General features: G+C 37.6%; 2 protein-coding genes across 10 annotated transcripts in view; both read right to left on the reverse strand.

Moving 5' to 3' along the window:
- Nucleotides 1–36: 36 nt before the first annotated feature.
- On the reverse strand, nucleotides 37–3,521 carry LOC131430319 (DNA repair endonuclease XPF). 2 transcript variants are annotated; one of them, XM_058595194.1, is made up of 6 exons: nucleotides 3,220–3,521; nucleotides 2,407–3,165; nucleotides 2,188–2,342; nucleotides 1,091–2,133; nucleotides 816–1,034; nucleotides 37–749 (listed from the first exon to the last, which is right to left on the reverse strand). In XM_058595194.1, the coding sequence occupies exons 1-6, from the start codon at nucleotides 3,441–3,443 to the stop codon at nucleotides 75–77; spliced, it is 3,075 nt and encodes a 1,024-aa protein (XP_058451177.1). In that variant the 5' UTR covers nucleotides 3,444–3,521; the 3' UTR covers nucleotides 37–74. The 2 variants fall into 2 exon arrangements, with proteins under 2 accessions (XP_058451177.1, XP_058451178.1); XM_058595195.1 differs by having other exon boundaries at nucleotides 3,231–3,361.
- A 5,315-nt stretch (nucleotides 3,522–8,836) lies between these two features.
- LOC131432631 (homeotic protein female sterile-like) overlaps nucleotides 8,837–20,146 on the reverse strand; it is a 53,450-nt gene continuing 42,140 nt past the window's right edge. For all 8 annotated transcript variants that reach the window (XM_058599030.1, XM_058599026.1, XM_058599029.1 and 5 more), the window contains 3 exons: nucleotides 10,589–12,306; nucleotides 10,347–10,515; nucleotides 8,837–10,234 (listed from right to left, as the gene is read on the reverse strand). In XM_058599030.1, the coding sequence (XP_058455013.1) occupies nucleotides 10,169–10,234; nucleotides 10,347–10,515; nucleotides 10,589–12,306 (1,953 nt within the window). In that variant the 3' untranslated portion in view covers nucleotides 8,837–10,168. The remainder of the gene's footprint in view (nucleotides 10,235–10,346; nucleotides 10,516–10,588; nucleotides 12,307–20,146) is intronic.

Consider the following 20,146-nt stretch of genomic DNA (forward strand, 5'->3'; position numbering starts at 1 on the left):
TTGCGGAATATAATGATGCATAAAAACTTCTATTCCTACTTTTAACTGTCTTTATTGCTGAGCATAACCAATAGTTAAAAGTTTCTTCTGCCAAATCCACGCTTGAATTTCGAAGTAAACTGTTTCTCCGTTTCTCCCTGTACAGGCTTATGAGCGACGTGCAGAATCTCCCACAGCATTTTCGCCTGCATCTTGCTTCCCAACAGTTCAACAAGATCTTCCTCCGTTTTTTTCAACAACTCTCTAAGATTCTTACATCTCCTCATCACCTTGCCAATATTCTTCGAGTTTATACCAGGTAACTTTATTAGAAAATCGTGAATATTTGGATTGGATCGGTCAGCTATTTGCTCAATTTCAACCGGTCCTCCAGCTTCATCCGTCCCGACAAGTGCAGCAACTTCCGTATCAGGTTCTAGTTTACCTTGCTTGAGTTCTTCGAATAACTGTGCGGTAGCATAAGGACTAGGAGACCAAACCAACTTTAGTTTTGGGAAATGCAGCGTCAAAAGTTGCAACTTCTGCGTAATGTCGGCATTTGATGATGCAGAATCACCAGACATCATGAAATGTCGTTGCAGGTGAAACGGTTTGTTCTGATCAAACTCGATCAAAAGAATTGGCTTGGTGTAACATCGAGTCATCTGCACGCACTGATTGTATAGTCTTCCTGAGTTAAGTGATCCAATAAGATCCGAAATCGATTTGCGTTCCACGCAGATTTCTGGTGTTAGTATGTAGTCTCCTATCTGTGGAAGGGAATTTACATCAAGTTTAATTTTGTTTATAGGAGTACGTAAGTTTTGCTAACTAACCGTAATAGTGAGCGGCACAACTTCGATACCACGACGATGAATCAAACACGGTAAATCAGAACGGAATTCCCGCATGTCAACAATAATTCGTGGTGTGACGACAGTATTCTCACTAACCTGTTGACCACCGGCCTGACGTGATGAGGCTTCTTGTTTTTTTTGTAGCATGGTTATCGATTCCTCCGATTTCCCATCCTGGTATTCAGGAACTACCATAGTCTAGAAACAGAACGTATAGTAAAATTTACAGATATACTAGTAGCCAAACTACTCACTCGTTTAGTTTCTATTAACAGTTCAAATGCTTGTTTTTCCCTTCTCAGAGAGGTTAGATATGATTGTTCTTCAACAGTTTTTGAATGAATGATAACATATACACGAACTCTGGCCAACTCATGACGTTGTTGACGGGCTTCATAAACTTCAATCGCTCTGATTGCCGCAACATTGCTATGGTACATTACTATGTAACGAGGTTTAATTTCTTGTAGCGTTCTATCCAAGGAAGTGAAACCATTAATTTCGCTTTTAAATGTTTGGATAAACACCAATGGTTTGTTGCTTTCGTTCACTATCCTCGTCACATCTAAGTTTTCCAACTCCGAAAACGATTCAAATTCACCGCTTTCAAACTGCGTTACATCAGAAAGATCAGCATCAACAACGTCTGAAATGGTCTGATTTGCGTCCCCTCTCTGTGACATGGTTAGAATATAAGAATCTCGAAAGCATTGGTAATCTTCATTTTCTTCTTTGGCAAATAATTCTGATTCCATCTCTGATTTGTTCGTGGCACTGTCTTCATTTTCGTCAACTTCTTCTCGTTTTCGAGATTCCTCTTCTTTTGTTTCCTTTTTGGTTGCATTCGCTCGCCGTTTTGCAATTCTCTCACGTAGAAATCCTGCTTCTTTTTTTGCACACGCGGAATCTTCAGCGATCGCAATAGATCGTGGACAGTCTTTACTTCCCGATGGTGCAGTTTTCGTATGCGCCTCGACTTGCTGTATTTTAAAAGGATTTGGGTCATTCTGAGTACTGATATGACGGTAGCTTTCTGCTAATTTCGAAACCACAATATCGTTTTTCATTGCCGTGTAGAAAAGATATTTTTCGGGGCCTTGCGTTAGATACTGATTTAACTGGTAGCAGGTCCTGGCATCTTGACAAAGTATAAGAACTTTGACCTGTTGGCGAAGATATTTTTGTCGTTCTTCTTTCTTACGAATTTTTTTCGCCATCTCTTTAATGTCGGTTGGAATTTCTTGACGGAGCACCTCCGATAAAGCTTTCCATTTGGGACATTGCTCCGGCTCAAACTCTAAAGCAAATTAAACTTGAAAGAATATTCCATTGCTTTCACTACCATACATACCATCGTTTCTGTTGAACACGCGCTCCTTTGCCACAGAGAACATCTTCTCAGCTGAATCCAAAATTGTCCAACCTGAATTGCTTAGAGCGTACTCAGTAGTGCGATATTTTTTCATTATTGCATAAAGCGTAATGGCATCATGATAGATAGTTGATCTGAATAAAATATACACTTCTTTAACAAATATAACATACATTTAGCTACATTCGATTTATTTACATCATCAAACTACGAAGCGCCTTCAAATCCGCTACTATCAATTTTGTTTGAGAACTCAGTTGATGCCAAATTGTATCAAGTTGTGCCTGTAGGATTTTGTGGAACTTTTTTGTGACACAATTCTCCACTGTAATCTCCTGAAGCTCAACAGATCGGTTCAAACTTTTTATGTTCTTCACCAAATAGTTCATTATATCTAATATATTACTTTGCAATATTATCATATTCGGACTCATTGGAATCTGCATTTCTACCACTAAAGGTTCGAAAGGTTTGAGCGATTTTTGGATTGTTCCATGAAACCGTGGCCAGACAAATAAGTCCTTGACGAACAAGTTTCGCATTACTTTCTCCACATGCCCATAACCATAGGTGAATGCTTCTACGTTTTTCGAAAAAGCCTTTACAAATCCTGTTTTGTTTTTTTGTCTATATAATCGAAGAGCAAATGCTTCCTGACAAGATTCGATAATCTCGTGCGCCTTCACAACAAAAATTCCTGTAATCAATTCTACCGGTATGCGATTTTTCAACAGATCTACGACTAGAATTCTAGTACTAATGAACTGTATTCCACCTAGTAAATACACCTGTTCCCGCTCAACACTGTTGGTGGACGATTCATGAATGTGCTGGTTGTCCAACTGTGATGTATACAACTTTTGTTCATAATCCGAACTATTGATTACTAACACAAGCGTTGTAGGATCGCAGAATATTTTCAACAAGTTCAACAGTACCTTCTCATAGCTGATTCCTCTGAAAAAATTACATATGTACTAATTGAGATATACGACAATTTACTAAAGTTACTTAGCACATACAACCAACCCATCGGAGTGCATAAGATCCATAAACATCTGCCGCTCATACTCCAACATAGCAACTCCGTGAGAAGCAAGGAATTCTTCAGCATCAACCAGATCGGCTAAACCTTCTTCATCTTTTACATCATCCATACTTCCAATTTCCGATTCTGCTTCCTTGCCAGAACAAGGTAATGCAGATACAATCCCTTCTTCACAATCTGAACTCATTTTGACGTTGAAATAACGTAATTTTACTTAATATAAATTACAAACCAGTTTCACCGCGTACAAGTTTTGTTTTTTTTAAAGAACAGGATTTGACTTGATTAGGGATGTCGTAATATCGGTCGATGATTCGAGTAATCGATTAATAACCCAGATAATCGAGTAATATTTAATCGATTAGTTTGAATGTAATCGATTATAAAACTAATCGAATAATTTGTAAAATCAATAACAATAACCGAAAAATCAATCGAGTAATCGAATAATAACCCATATAATCGATTAAAAGTTAAACGAATAGTTTGAAAATTATACTAGGTCGAATAATTCGAAAAATGCGACATCCCTGGGCTTGATTTGAAATTTAAAAACGAAACAATGTCTGTGAACTCATGAACATTTATGCCAGCGTTGCCAGCAATACAAATTAAACGTTGAATCAGACCAAAGACATCATATTAACAAGATATCCAATTCTCACATTTCATTGGCAACAGCCTTTTTTACGAGCATGCAGACGAGTCCGCATCGAATCTCGTACAACGATGTAAGGGAGAGATATGTCAAATTCGTGCGCGCCAAAATAGCAGCACTGCGCACCAAAACAATTGATATATTGAATGTGATGCCGTGCGACGACGTTGCTGAACTGAAGATTAGTTTCGCTCCAAGCTGACAGCATCTGGTCAGCGAGATTCGATGCGGACTCGCCTGAAGGCGCCATTCTCGCAAAAAAAGGCTGTCGCCAAAGATTTGTTCGGAAAATGTGAGAGCTGGATATCTTGTTAATATGAAGTCTTTGCTAAGAGCAAATTCAGCAGCTGCAAGATTCATATGGGTGGTCTATAATGTAAATGAAACTGAAACAAATGTATCCCCAGCAATCCGTTTTAGTTTTATTTATTCGACCAGTTCTACTGTCAAATTTAAAACTGGTTTACGATGCCGTTCTATTTTTTGTATATTTGAAACACGAGTAAAACACTGCTGGAGCTGCCAGTTTTTCTTGTTTTAAAATCCAGATTTAAATTTTGTAACTGGCATAAATTATGCATCTAGAACTAAAACACTACTGAATATGCCCTAACAGGTATGACCAGAGATGCCAGATATTTTCATAGAAAATCTGTATTGATTCGTATAAAATATCTGTATTTATCTGTATTCGCTAATAAAATGAAATTTCTACAATACAATTATGTTAAAAGGTGTTATTCCAATAGATTATGGTTATAGACTGCTAGATTAAAAATTTCATATCTTATATTATATTCATCGACGAAATTTTATAGTTTTTTCCTATCAACAACAATTGAATTATGGTGCCATATACTTGTCTAATTTGAAAATGTTCACTTCATAAGTTGAGATGGATTTCCAAAACCCAATATGCAACGTCGAGTCAGGTAATACAACTGTCAATCTGGCAATAATGTTTCATGATGCCAAGACTTGTCTAACTTTTAAGTTCAATTTAGTTACAAATATTAATATAAATGGATTTCAGTGTTCTTCATTAAATATCTGCACAAAAAATATATATTTTAAAAAGTGATTTGTACGTTGATTCCTAAACATTTATCTCGTCATTGCAATCAAATACTAATAGATAGCTCAAACACTAATAGATAGTTTAATTTTTTCCTTTACTTTTGGTGAAATCTGTATAAATCTGTATTAAATTTAAGAAATCTGTAAGAAGTTTGTACTCTGTATTCAATCTGTATGCGCATGTAAAAATCTGTATAATACAGATAAATCTGTATAAATGGCATCTCTGGGTATGACACTGAGTAAATGTTTTAAAAAATAAATTTTCGCGGGGCACTACACTCAGGCAAAAATATATAAAATTTCACAATTGAGGTTTCTATGCCCGGTGAAAAATGAATGGCGGACCTACTGAAAAATGGGTGGCCAACACGTTTCCTGATGAAAACAAAACAATATGTAAAAGCTATTCACACGCAGCATCAAGCGACTATCGCCTGCATGGAACGATTACGGAACAACAACATTAATTGTAAACAATTCATATGAAAGGACACTAAGTCAAGTTCACAGAAAATTTTAACGTCGGATACGTGAGCAATATTCGACTAAAAAAAATAATAAAAATAATCTGGACGTCGACGGAAGTTGATTGATCGTCTGAATCTTGTTTAATGCATGCGTTTCCTGATGAAATCAAACCAATCTCATTTGCATTTGTGGTTGTAAGTGAGCTGTCAGAGAGCCTAATGATTCCGTATGCTTTTTAGCCACGAGAATATTGTATGCGAATCATAAGGCGGTCTTTATGAAGTTGCGAAAATTGGAATTCCAATAAAAAGCCTTATGAAATTCATATGAAAATTTTAGGAACATTGTGCAGACAGATAATTTCTCTTATATTGTGAAATTCATAAGTTCATCGTATAAAAACTATAATAGTGATAGATGAGATGTATATTGTAGAAGTATATTTTGCATATAAATCTTATGAAATACTGGTTTTGGTGATTTTTGATGCATCATAAGATTTGCCTTATGATTTTCACTACTGAATTTGTCTGAGTGTAGTTCCACCTATCAGGTTTTGCACGAACATGACATAACCTCACCAAAATGAACAAAAAAAAATCAATTTTGACAGCTATCAGTGGTTTGTTTGTGTTCATTGCATTCATTCTAATTTGAATACCACCCCTATTCTATAGTTCGATCGAATTGGGTTTTGCCGAATGAACGTAAAAAATTGCGTTCTGTAATTCGATCGAGTGATGCTTTTGTATGGAAAACTCAAACTTGATCGAGTTACAGAATGTAAAATTTCGTATTCAATCGAAACAATCCGATTCGAACGAAATACAGAATCGGGGTGTTAATAGATATCTCGGCTAATTTTCAAAAGGGCATATAAGCAAGTGACAGTTTTTTCTTTGTTTACTTTCTCTTCTATTAATTACCAAGCGGTTTCCACGTTTATCACTCAACAACTCTTTGCATGAAATGATACCCGAAACTTTCGACTTTCAAACAGAATAGTGATATCAAAGAAAATTTTTTTAATCACATGACAATAATCGAAAGAGAGAGTGAATGAAGAGAAACCGTCCCTTGCTTATATGCCCTTTTGAAAATTAGCCGAGATATCATAAGTGCAAATGAGTTTCTCTTTGTTTACTTTCTCTTTCGGTCCTATCGGTAATCCCTCTCTCTAACTCTTTACACATAATTAGGTTTTTTATCGTGACGACACAAATGAACAAGTATTCATCCTTGACAGTTCAGCGGTACTGTTTACAAACAAGCTTAAACAAAAATCGAAGAGCACATCTAAAACAATCATCTTTACACTTTGCAACTAGTCACTTTTATTTAATAAATATCAAAACGAACCGTATTCAATCGTGAACAACTGTTATAAAACTTTATTTAGGCGATACGGACCGTAAATGGTCTGATCCAATTTGTCAATAAACAAACAAAAGAAATTTCTGTTTACAAACAGTACTGCTGGACTGTCAAAAAGTGTTCATCCGATTGAGGTTAGCAGTGACGGTAAAAAACCTAATAACGACTGAGTCCATCGACTTTCGATCTGTAGTTAAGAAATTGTTGGAAAATACAGGGATATGCCGTAATAACTGAAAGAGTAAATAAACAAAGAGAATCTGTCAGTTGCACTTGGGACCTTTTTTAATGTTCATCGAGAAATGTTTTAAAACTCTATTTAGGCGATATGGATCGTAAATGCTCTTATCTAATTTGTCAACAAAGAAAAAAATCTCTGTATACAAACAGTACTGCTGAATTGTCAAAATGTGTTCATCCGATTGAGGTTAGCAGTGACGATAAAAACCTAACCGTGCAAAACCTAATTCAGCTGTTTTTTAAAGAACGGCGAATCTTACAAAAGCAAATAAATCGAGTTTCTCTCTCCTACCAATAAATGCTCCCAAATCCTACAATTTTGCCTAAAAACTCGGATTCTGCAAAAATCTCTATCTTAGTAATACAAACAACTAGAAAGGGCGAAACTGTCATTCCATTTGTTTACGTAAGATTCGCCCTCTGTATTCCACGCCAACAAACAGGGCGATACTTCAATTGCTAGTAAGGAAGAGCGAAACTATTCACCCCGATTCTGTATTTCGCTCGAATCGGATTGTTTCGATCGAATACAAAATTTGGTATTCTGTAGCTCGATCGAGTTCGAGTTTTCCATACAAAAGCATAACTCAATCGAATTAGAGAATGCAAATTTTTACATTCGTTCGACAAAATCCGATTCGATGGAAATACAGAATAGGGGTGACTTATTTTCTTTATTTTAGATGGTTCCCGAACCTTTTACTACTGGAAACAGTAAATGAGACGGTACAATTTCCCGCAGTTTTGTCTTAGTTGTGAAAACCAGCCAATTTAACGAAAAATGCGCAAGGGCGAAATTTCACAATTCACACAGGAAGCATAAAAGTAAACAAATCGAATAAGGGCGAAACTCTTTTTATGTTGATTCATTCAGTGGATATAGAAGGAAAGTTGTAAAATTTGAATACCTTTTAAATATAAAACAACAATTCATCGACTAATCAAAAATTGATCTGAGAATATACGATAATTTCTAAATAGGATTTGAAACATTCATCAATGTCATGAACTGAGGGACTGAACGATTAACTGAAGAGCTTTCAGTTAATTAGATGAAACTGAGCTCAAGAGCTTCAGTCAGAAAACCGATCGTTTGGCCGAATGGACTTTTCAGTCACTACAGTTAATCGTTGTCATGACGTCACACACGAGAAACTGAACGTGTATGGGTCGCTAAAGCCATCGACTTACCCATCCGTCTTCCTAAGTTAGAAAGTTATATTGCCCGAATTTGTTGATGTGATATTTTCACAGTAGAAGTAGTAGGATAAAATGTTTTATAACGTTCAGCAACCTTTACTGTTTTTTTTTATATTCGTGTTTGATTGTATTTTATGTCAATAAAAATTGTATTCATTTTATTTTTTATCTCCAGTTTAGTATGCTTAAGGTTCTTAATTTCTATTACATCTATTGCTCTTTACAAATACAGTATTATTTTTCTCGTGCATGTTTTTGAGAACAGTTCATTTTCCCCAGTGTGGTTTGTGTGTTGCACAAAAGAAGGGAAACAAAATACAAAAAGATCATTTTGCCACTGCACCATTTCGTTGTCCTTAAGGGCATAAGATTGATGAAGAAGACTCTTCCACCATTCCTAGTGTTCTAGTAATACTCTCATAAAAACTAGTAGAAAATTGGACCATCAATTGAGTGAAAAAACAAACAACATAATGATTGGTTGGTACACTGCTTCTCAGTCACGATTGATTCTTGGTGTGAGCAATCCTAATTCGCACCCACTTTTTATAGTATTTTCACACTTTTTAAGAATTCTGTCCAGTTACTTCATCGGCGCAGGACACTGTATTCCAAGAATATGTTTCGTTAAATTACACGAACTACGTTCTGCAAGTTATTTTCTTGACTACATTCTAGATATATTACAGTAAATCATTTGTTGTTCTGTGTATTATACAAACATCATTTACATAGATTGGTTTCTGTTTTCAGTGTATGATAATGAACAATCTAACACTACTTATAATTTTTAACATCTTTGACTCGTCAATAGATTGATGGTAAGGGAATCAGTTATTTACAAGTGATAAATTTATAGTTCCAACCCAAACTACTGTATTATACCTATCTTCAACCTGACATTAGGGAGTTTCTTTCACAAAACTGGCGGTAGGTTTACCTTGATGAGAAAATGTGATTAGAAAAATGATCATGCCATAAGGAAGCCGCCCAAACTGGTTTTCTGGCACAAACAAATTGGTAGATTTGACGGTGTGGTTAGTCTCGTATATTTTCATAGTTGCTACCTAATTATTTCATGTTCACTTCTTAGTTTCACAAACTGAGCTAAGTAGTGTATTGATAAGATTTGCTGAATTAAAATAAAACTACCAAGTTAAATATATTTATCCTAAGTAATTACAGCTCGAAAAATTACACTATCTTGATCTTATCAAATCTGGACTGTCACGTAAGTAATATATAATTAAAAGTATAAAAAGCAACACACTTTCAGTCTCCTGAAAAGTGTTTCGAATAGTAACTCAAAACATGATAACGTTTGACTATACCCAACGAAAATCATAATCATCAGATTTTCAATTCTATACACGGTTTTCTTTCAGTTTTTTTGGCTGCTAAGTGAATTCCTTATGACTAACACTCGAACTTTAGAGTAACACTGATTTTTAAGGATTAATGTATAGTATATACTCCCCCTCGTCTTTTTTCCTACAGCTGCTGCATATGCAATTATATGCACGAAGGCCTTCCCGACTTCTCCAAAAGTTACACTTTACGATCTTCGTCGTCTTTACTTTAAATATATAAGCATTTTCTATATATTTACGTTACATATCACAAATCATAATGTCACTTATTTGATAACATAATCTTATCTGCTTTCTTGTCGTTAAACTCCGCACTGGCTCACCTACCGAGGTGTAATCCGGACAGTGGTACTAGAATTGCTTAGGCGCATATCCGATGAACTGTAACCAAAATTTCACTCAAATTTCTAACCACAATCTTATTCGGTGGTATGCGAAGGCATTCATAATTGGATTCAAGTGTTCAAATCACATAACTAACATATTACTGTAGGAATAAAACGTGCCTTTGCTCCTGCCTTTTTACAGGGATTCTTCGAACGCGGCCATCAAATCACTCTGCATGTTCATATCAATTTGTCCAGCCATCTGAGGGTGAAGAAATAAGAAACGATACATAAACATAATATCATCACAGGGTCACGAACAAAACTCTTCAAAATTACAATTTTTCCCATTAGAACAATAGAAAAGAACATACCGCTTCCTTTCTTCGGCGCTCCTGTTCTAATTTTCTCAGCTCTGCTCGTTTGGCCGCCGACCGATCTACATTGTGTGGAGTGGTTGGTGCGGCAGGTGTAGGACTTCCCTGTGGCGATGCCTTGATGTCTTCAACAACACGAGCTGGCAGTGGTTCGATCGACATTTTACTGAAAAAAAGCAGAACAAAAAGATTTTTTTTTTGATAACTGTGAGCTCGAAGTCGAGAACAGTCCAACTCACCGTCCATTGTTCATATCATCCGGCTTAACCTTGTGCTGTTGCTCCTGCTGTCGTTTCATCTCCTTCTCTGCCTGTTCCTTTTGAGTACGCTTCAATTCCTGCTGCTGGAGCAGCTTCTGTCGGTCGAGTTTTTCCTTTGCCTTGTTCCTAAATGCTTGGAAGGTATCCATAGCTGGCTTTGGTTTGTTGGAGGTGGGATTGTTCTGCGGCGAGCCTGCCGATGCCAGCGAGGACCATGCATTCTTCAGATTTTGATCGTGAACCGATGATTTGAATGCATGTGAAAAATTCCCCTTTACATCGGGTGGAGTGTTGTTCAATTTCTTCTCGCCGGGATTCATGAGCAAATCCTCGATCGGTTTGGGTGTCAGCATAAACTTGCCTTCTTCTTTTTTAAGGATCGGTCCCGAGCTACTACTTCCGGTTAGATCGATGGTTCGCTCGTGCGTCGGATTACCTTGGTAACTGGATGAACGCATGAAATTTTGCAGCGGATCAAACAACACATTTCCCAGCATGGGATTGGTTGTTGCCATTGAGTTAAGAACCATTTGACTCATGCCAACGCTAGACGCAAGGTTGCCCATTCCATTGAGCGGCCCGTTACCATTGAAGTCATTGTTAAAGCCATTGTTGGAGTGGTGCATCTGATTTTGCAGGTGTGTCATCAGATCTAGCGATGGTAATAGATTCGCATGAGCTTGCATGCTTCCGACAGCCAGTTCCTGCTTCAGCGATGATTGAATATCATTTAACAGATTCAACCCTAATGCAGTCGGATCATTCTTTTCAAATGATGCTAGTGAGTGTTCCAGTGGATCGATGAAGTTTGCCAAGTTGTGCGACTGTGTGTTACCGGATGAAGTTCGCACCGAGGGTAGCTGCATGGGCATGTGCGTTGATTGGTTTTGCTGCTGTTTAGCCAATTGCGGCAACTGCTGTTGACTTTGCGTTTGGACCGGAGGTAAATGCAACTGTTGTTGCATTCCAGTGGAAGCCATATTTGCTAAACTGTTGATTGCTGCTAGACCTGCAGAAAACTGTGAAGTCGGTACATTGAGCGGATTGCTCATACCGTTAGTAGTGTTGGATGACATACTATTGTTACTACTAGATTGGCCCAGTTGCACGTGAGATTGCTGCAGACTTGTCTGTTGCTGCGATTGCTGCGTAACAGTATTGATGTTATTCATACTATTACTGCTAGTAGACAACAGATTTGATGGTAATGTTGTCGTATTTGGCGACGGCGTTGGCAATGGAACTTGGTTACTGTTGTTGCAGTTACTACTGTTACTCAGGCTGTTATTCACAACACAATCGCTGCCAGGCACTGTCATAGACAGACCTTGTTCTAACGACAGTTGAGGTGTTTGTGGTAGTATATTGGATGATAGTGTGACCGGTGGAGGGGGAATTTGAGTTTGCGTTGTGCTCTGGGAAGTGATCGAACAAGGGTTCGTTGGTGGCAAATTTGGTGTACTGGGACCGGGCGGTATCACTGTTGATGTTACCGTAGATGTTGGTGGAACAACTGCTATTGGTGTCGATGAGTTCTGTGGCGTCGTTAGTGATGTATTGGATGCAGTAACAGTTGGCGCTGTGTTAGGAAGGGGTGCGCTGGTGTTACCAGCGACAGATGAAGCTATCGACGGTGTACTGGTCTGTGCTGTGACTGTCGCAGTAGTTGTAATTGTCGATGTTGTAACGGGTATTGGCTGTTAACGGTTGGAAGTAAAACCAAAAGGACGAGCGAATTAGTGTTCACTTCACTACAAACAAAACTATTAACATTAGCGAATGAAGCATACGCATTAGGGTATTGTTTAAATGGGGCTAGGGTCCTGGCGTTCTTGAATTGCTATGATCGAACCTCAATTTATAATACATAATTATTTGGAAATTTAATACGACAATCCTCTGTATCGGTCACATGGACATAAACAGAGACCACAGACACTGAAGATTATTTCGAACGAAAACCATGAACTTATGGATACGAAAATGTCGTCTCTATGAGAGGATATAATACTAATGACTTGGAAAACCTGACCACTGTTCCTATGGTTTCAGTATCCTTTTTGCTTTTCTCATATAGAAAGGTTATGCAATCACTGTGGAAACCGACTTTTGAACCGAGGCCCGGAGGGCCGAGTGTCATATACCATTCGACTCAGTTTCTCGAGTACGCAAAATTTCTTTATGTGTGTGTATGTATGTAACATTTTTTGCACTCACTTTGCTCAGAGATGGCTGAACCGATTTTCACAAACATAGATTCAAATGAAAGGTCTTGTAACCGCATACAAAATTCCTGAATTTTATTTGAATTTGTCTACTGGTTCCGAAATTACTGGATGATATGTGCAAAAAAAATGAAAATAAGTGCACTTTTCTCTGGCTGAACCGATTCTCACAAACATAGATTCAAATGAAAGGTATAAATATCTTATACAAAATTACTGAATTTCATTTTGAACCGACCTCCGGTTCCGGAAACACAGGGTGATTAGTGTAAAAATTACAATTTAAAATTGTGATGAAATTCACTTTGCTCAGAGATGGCGTGGCAGATTTTACCAAAATAATGAAAGGTCTCATAGTTCTATACAATCCAAAGTTTTACCCGGATGCGTCTTCTGGTTCCGGAATTATAGGGTAAAGTGTGTTAAAAATTTGATGTCCTCACTTAAAGTGGCGAAACAATATGCATAAATAAAATTCTAAACTGACCTCGTGACTATTTCAATCGGTAGCAATTATCAGTGGACAAATAAAATAAACCGGTTCTGACTATCCTGATTCCCGGTTTCCGATTCCGACCGGAAATAGTGGTCACATATTCCAAAATATATGTCTCTATGGATCTGGATCTCACTCACTTTTCTCAGCGATAGATTGACCAATTTTCACAAATGAATTTAGGTTCAAATGAAAGGTCTCGTGGTCCCATATTGGATTCCTGAATTTCAGTCGACTCTAATTCCGGACATCCGGTTGCGGAATTACAAGGTGAAGATTCATAAAATATTTATACCGTTACTAAAAGCGCTCCGGTTTCAGAAGTACCTGCAATAGTGGAACTCACCTCGTTTTCTAGGTCGTAATGATAAACGACGAGCTATAAATGGGTGTACGTTATTTGGCCGAATTTTGTTTGGCATAACTTTGTTTGGCATAAATCTGTTTGGCATGATGTCGTTTGGCATAAAATAAAAAAGATATACTGTTTCATTTGGCATAATTTCAATTTTTTTTCTGAATGCCCACCACACTCCCCCACACCAAAGAGCTTCAACTTGTGAAGCACCCTGGTAGTGGACGCAAACTAATCTCAGCTCAAAAAAAAATAAATAATCTGGCAAACTACTACTAAAAGAAAGTCTTACGTTACAATACGCTGAGATTTTTGTATTTTCATGATGTGCAATTAAACTTTATTAATAAATATTGCGGAATCCCAGTGAAATTGATTTCCTTTTAAGGGATCCACAATGATACAGGCTAACTAAAAAAAATTATACAAGAATGAATTACTGTTGACAGTTTGTAGAACAAGGAATAAATTAAGGAATTACATTAATTAAATATCTCGTTCAGTCTATGCTTAAAATGATACTTCAGTCTAGCCCCGAATAAGGCACGGCTGGATGTTCTTTGAATGTCAAGTGGAAGTGCGTTATATTTTCTTGGACCAACAAAAAGAATCCTTCGTTGACCAATGTGTGTGACTGCTCGAACGCGAAGCAGGTTGTTACTATGACGTGTAGTTCGAGAGTAAGTTAAAGTTGGAAACTGTAAATTATGGTGAGTTGAGGTGTTGTGTAGAATATCATGAACCAACAGTAATGTTTGTACATCACATAAGTATGCCAGAGGTAAGATGTTATGGGTATTATCGGAGTATAACATTAAGCTTGAAAACAGTAGGGGTTTATTGAAGATGATTTTGAGACACCTGTTTTGTAGAGTTTGATTTTTTTTTAGATGAGAGCTAGCGGCGCGACCCCACACCGATACCAAATAAATGAGCTGTGAATGTATGAAAGCAAAATAAAAGTTTAGATGTGCACGCTTAGGAACATATGACTTGACCCTTCACAAAATACCGCAGTAGGATGCCACATGTTTTTCAATAGATTTAATTTGGTGAATCCAGGTTAACGTGGGGTCAAAATATACACTCAAATATTTGAAACAGTCCACTTTTTCAATAATATAATGTCCCAATTTAGGATTACGATGGATTGGTATTATTTTTCTTATGGACCGGAAAATCATATATTTAGTTTTTATAAGATTGAAGGACAATAAATTTGCACTAAAATATTGATCTAAAATAATAAAGTTTATAATAGCATTGATGTCATTGTTACGATAAAACAGAGCTGTGTCGTCGGCAAATAACCGCGGAGTCCCTGTGAGTTGCAGGTTACCTATATCATTAATATACAAAAGAAATAATAGTGGTCCTATATTGCTACCCTGTGGCACTCCAATGTTTATGGCAGCAAGATTGCTACAGTCGCCCTCGATGGACACGAATTGTTTTCTGTTTGTCAAGTAGCTACTGATAATAGAGTTCGCGATGCCCCTGATGCCGTAGCACTGAAATTTGTCCAAGAGAATACTGTGATCCAAAGTGTCAAAGGCTTTTTTGAGATCTAAAACTAAGGCACCAATCATGTTTTTTTGGTCAATCTCGCTCATTATATTGTATACTAATTCTATGATAGCGGTATGTGTGCTAGAACCTTGTCTAAAGCCATACTGAAATTTATAAAGGACACTATGTTTGTTTAAAAATTCGAGGAGTCTATTTACCAACAGTTTTTCAAAGATTTTGTTGAAGACAGAGTCGATATAGGACGATAATTATTACAATCATAACGATCACCAAACTTGTAAACAGGAATAACTTTAGCCACTTTGAGGCAGTCAGGGTAATAGCCAGTCTGAACAATTACATTGAAACATTGAGAGAGAATTCTAGAAAATATAACAGGGTTACTTTTTAGCACACTTGCAGTGATGTTGTCAGGGCCACTGCTCTTTCTATTGTCCAAATTTTGTATCAGTAGAATGACTTCGCTAGAAGATGAAGGACGTAGAAATATAGAGTCACTAACACCACGAACATTATCAGTGGGACAAACAGTTGGGTTTATACGAATATTATCAGCTAATTCTTCGCCGACATTAGAGAAAAATTTGTTGAATATCTCACAAACTTCAGAGTTTACATTAATTTTGTTACCATTGTGAATCAAATTTATCTTGTCACTTTTTTTTGTTATTCCGAATGTATTTTTAAGATTTCTCCAGAATTTTGAATGAGGTGTCTTTGTAAGAAGGTTTTCATAATATGCTTCCTTGCAATTCCTTTTCATGATATCGACCTTTTGAGATATATGTAATAGCATTTGTTTAAGGTGTTGGTCTCAATGGAGATAATTACGTTTTATTTTTACCAGTGTCCATAGACTCAAATTCATCCATGGACAATGAGAGCCTTTCATTTTAACTATTTTTGAAATTATTCTCGTATATTTTTCAAGTAGGGAGTTATACACATGCACTATATTTTGTAGAACAGTTTCAAAGTCGTCTATGACATCAATGCTATTAATGAAATTGATTCAATCGACGATTGTTAACAATTTTTTTCGTTAAGATCATTGGTTCCCTCTCAACAAATAATTTGAAGGTCGTTAAGATTAGAGAGTAGTCACTTAACTTAATATATAATGAATATATTGTGTCGTTACGAATCCGGTTAGTGTCATCAAGTGTCAATTGTGCATATTTTCTTTTGATTCGTTTTATTCTGGGAGTAATTTAAAAGGTTGAAATACATAACGGCCTGATAACACTTGGATTATAGGTTTTCCGATTAGTGTTCCGATTAGTGAATGGACGACTCGGACTGTGTTACCTCGGCTTGGCGCCGCCGAGGTTGCCTTGTCCTCGTTGTGGTCTAGAACTAGAAAATAAATTCTAAAGGCGGCTTCGCCACCTTGCGGTTTTTTAATGCGAGGCCAAGGGATAGCTCCTAACTTTAAATAGACCGGGCAAACGAGTGGATTACAGGTTTGTGTGCGGGGGTCGCCGCTTCCGACGGCGGGTCGACGGCCTCCTTGGCTTCGTTTATGTGGCTGCGCCACATTGATAGACACATTACAAAGATATTCATTTAAAAATCGAGAGTAAGAATCGAGCACTAAACGGAAATACTCCCAGAATAAATAGAATATCTAAAGAAAATATGCACAATTGAAATTATGCCAAATGAAAATTATGCCAAACAACAGTTATGCCAAATGAAACAGTATGTCTTTTTATTTTATGCCAAAAGACATTATGCCAAACAAAATTCGGCCAAATAACGTACACCCGCTATAATTTTTTTTTTGTTTCAATTATAGAGGCTTTAACATTAATGTCATTCGCCTCTTCGGTCCAGAAAAATTTTCTGACCCTATGTGCGGGGTTGGGAATCGAACCCAGGCGGGCGGCGTGAAAGGCATCGACTTACCCATCACGCTATACCCGTCCCCCTCCGCTATAAATTCGTTACTATCGTGATGCTGTAAGAACTGTTCTAGGTGAGGTTATTCAGTAGGTATCTAAACCTCTATTTCACAAAAGGAATGTAATACCAAGGCTTTGGTTTACAGGGAAATTTATATATTTAAAACTATACTCGATAGAAAAGAAACGCTTATTATGGGTATATCTTCTTAGTTAAGGGGTAAAAATGGATTAAATTTTGCAGTAGAACTAGTTCAGAGTGTAATGTTTACATGTGTCCAAATTCTTTACAATACATCTAATTGTTATCTAGATGATTTCCAAGCAAAAAGATTGTCGACAAAAATTATGTACGAGGTCGTGGAAAATCCAAGCCAATCCCAAAGTGGATCACGAAACAGTTGGGAAGCAATCATTCGACCTCGTCCCGTGTGATAAAATCGTTCAAGGAGACCCAGTGGCGAGCTGACAACGGAGTATAAGCGATAAAATGCATCCCTGTGAAAACAATTAAGGTGAGGGATTACTTATGAAACGGGGCGGAATTGATGTCCTCATGGATAGGAAGACGCGCCTAATATAATGACCAATATCATCAAGGGTCAAATATATGAAGAAGAGTTCCTCCAGAAGCGCATGTCACTTTTACTCCGGTCCCACGAAGGGGACACTCTGCTTTGGCAGGACTATTAATGCTCTAAATGACGTCTTGAAGTTTTAAACACACTTCACCCTGTACTTCCGTAACCGGAAATCCAATCCGGATTAAATTCAATAGGAGTCTACGGGGTTATAACATTTCATTAGAACAATTCTTTTTGTGGAAATCTTTCAAGGATCAAATGTAAACGCAGTTCATTGATGTTAGAAGTTTGTGTAATCGGTGCGTTTCCTTTTCTAAACTGCTTCGTGAATAATTAAAAAGCATTTCCGTTCTACATTTTCTACGTTATCTCAAACAAATGTAAAGCCTTGACTTTTTTCAATTATTCGCCAATGCTCTCCATATAGCAACTTATAGGAAATTCCATACATATTTGATTTGAACACAGATAATAGATATACAGAATCGAACAATATTTTTCCAAATCCTGTGAAATCACTACTGCCACCTACTCGACTATTCACCGCAAACTTTGAAAACGTTTCACTACGTTCCGGAACGATAACGAAATCCTTCTGCCTGTTATAGAACTACAACCACCTGAACACTTCTCACACGATTGTCTTGTTCAATATTGCTTTGGAAGGTGTGATTCGAAAATCGAGGATCGACATGAATGACACGATTTTCCGAAAGTCCGTACAACTTTTTGGCTTTGCTGACGATATTGATATTGTGACACGTAACCTTGAGAAAATGATGGAAACATACATCAAACTGAAAGCTGAAGCTAGGCGTATCGGACTGGTCATAAATGCGTTAAAAACAAAATACATGAGAGCAAGAGGCTTTAGAGAAGGAACACTACGCCTACCACAACGAATATTGATATACGGTGTTACTCCAGGCTTGCTCAAACAAATCAAAATAAAGTCGTTTGTATTCATACGTTTGTATTCAATCATAAGCCATCATCATAACCTTACTTAACAGTACTTTTCTCCTCCTTTCTCCACATTTATACTTTCTCTCTCAAAACTGGCCTGCTCTTCGCACTCTTTCTCTAGTTTTCCATCCTCTACAAATCATAACCTCATAATACTTTCCTTCCTCCACCGTCTCTAAATTCTTCCCATCTTCACTTTCCTCACCGTTATCTCATAAATGTTTACAATAACGGCGAACAGTAATCAACCTGTTCATAAGCAGCTCAATGACGTCGCTCGTTCCGTCAGCATTCACTTGCCGGTACCCAACGCCGCGAGTTGCGCACTAAGTCCGGCCACGGTAATGCTCGGATCAAACGAGAGGGGTCAAGCCACCAAACTTGAAGTACGAGAATCGTTGTCTGTCCGTGCGCCGTTTGGGTCGATGATGAATGAATTGAGCCGTTGCCCGAAAAATGCGAGGCGACCCAAAAAACAACACCCTGAAATAATGGCTATATTGAATCTTTGCGTTACCACCTTCTATGGTGAGTTATTACCCTGGGGGTGTCCGATAATAAACTTGGTGCCCGCCGATTCGGTAACAAGTTTCCTATCACGCCGCTTTTGGGGTTTTGCTTTTTCCTAGCGCTAGATTTGCTTTAACATCCTACCCAGTTCGTTAGCTGGTTTCCTCTTGCTGGTCGTTGTGGACGGATCTTCGAGGTGTAATCGAGGATTGCAATAGTTTTGGATGGTTTGAGCGAACCAGCACATACCTGTTTACGACCACGTTTTCAGACAATGAAGAATGGCCGATAGCGGCGAATTGTTTCGTGTTACTGCGGAGTGAATTTGATGTTCGCCTCCGATGACTGATTGAACCGACTGTGGATATTCTTTGCTTTTCGCTTTCTGTGTTGTTTGACGTTTGTGCGGAAGCTAGCGGCCGCATGTTTTACATCGTGCATTTACCGAGGGAGCGGTTCGTAATCAAGCATTGATGCGAGAGTTGCTGGCCTGTGTGTTATTCACCCATATTATGTATTTCGATCGAATCGGATTTTGTCGAATGAATATAAAAATTTGCATTCTGTAATTCGATTGAGTGAAGCTTTTGTATGGAAAAGTCGAACTCGATCGAGCTACAGAATGCAAAATTTCGTATTCGATCGAAACAATCCGATTCAATATAGAATTCAATACAGAATCGGGGTGATTATCTTGTTCAATTTGTGTTGTTGGCTGACGAATAAGATTAGACTTTCGATAGAGGGAATCAGTGGTGCTATTACCCGCTAAATACTATTACTATTTGTTGCTTATTTTGTTTATAATAGTGCTAACTATTGAGTATGCAAAATGAACTGAGCACAAACGCAACAACGGTGACGATATCGAGGTGGTTGATGAGTTCATGTATTTGGGCTCACTGGTGACCGCCAAAAATGACACCAGCAGAGAAATTCAGAGACGTATTTTGGCAGGGAATCGTGC

Source organism: Malaya genurostris, chromosome 2 (assembly GCF_030247185.1).
Source record: "Malaya genurostris strain Urasoe2022 chromosome 2, Malgen_1.1, whole genome shotgun sequence".
NCBI classification, from domain to species: Eukaryota; Metazoa; Arthropoda; class Insecta; order Diptera; family Culicidae; genus Malaya; species Malaya genurostris.

Excerpts from the sequence above, each read along its gene's own strand:
- LOC131430319 (XM_058595194.1), bottom strand. The coding sequence starts at position 3,443 with ATGAGTTCAGATTGTGAAGAAGGGATTGTATCTGCATTACCTTGTTCT. Across the intron at positions 3,166-3,219 it reads GGGTTGGTTGTATGTGCTAA|AGGAATCAGCTATGAGAAGG; the intron begins GTAACTTTAGTA and ends TAATTTTTTCAG. Across the intron at positions 1,035-1,090 it reads TGTTAATAGAAACTAAACGA|ACTATGGTAGTTCCTGAATA; the intron begins GTGAGTAGTTTG and ends TTCTGTTTCTAG.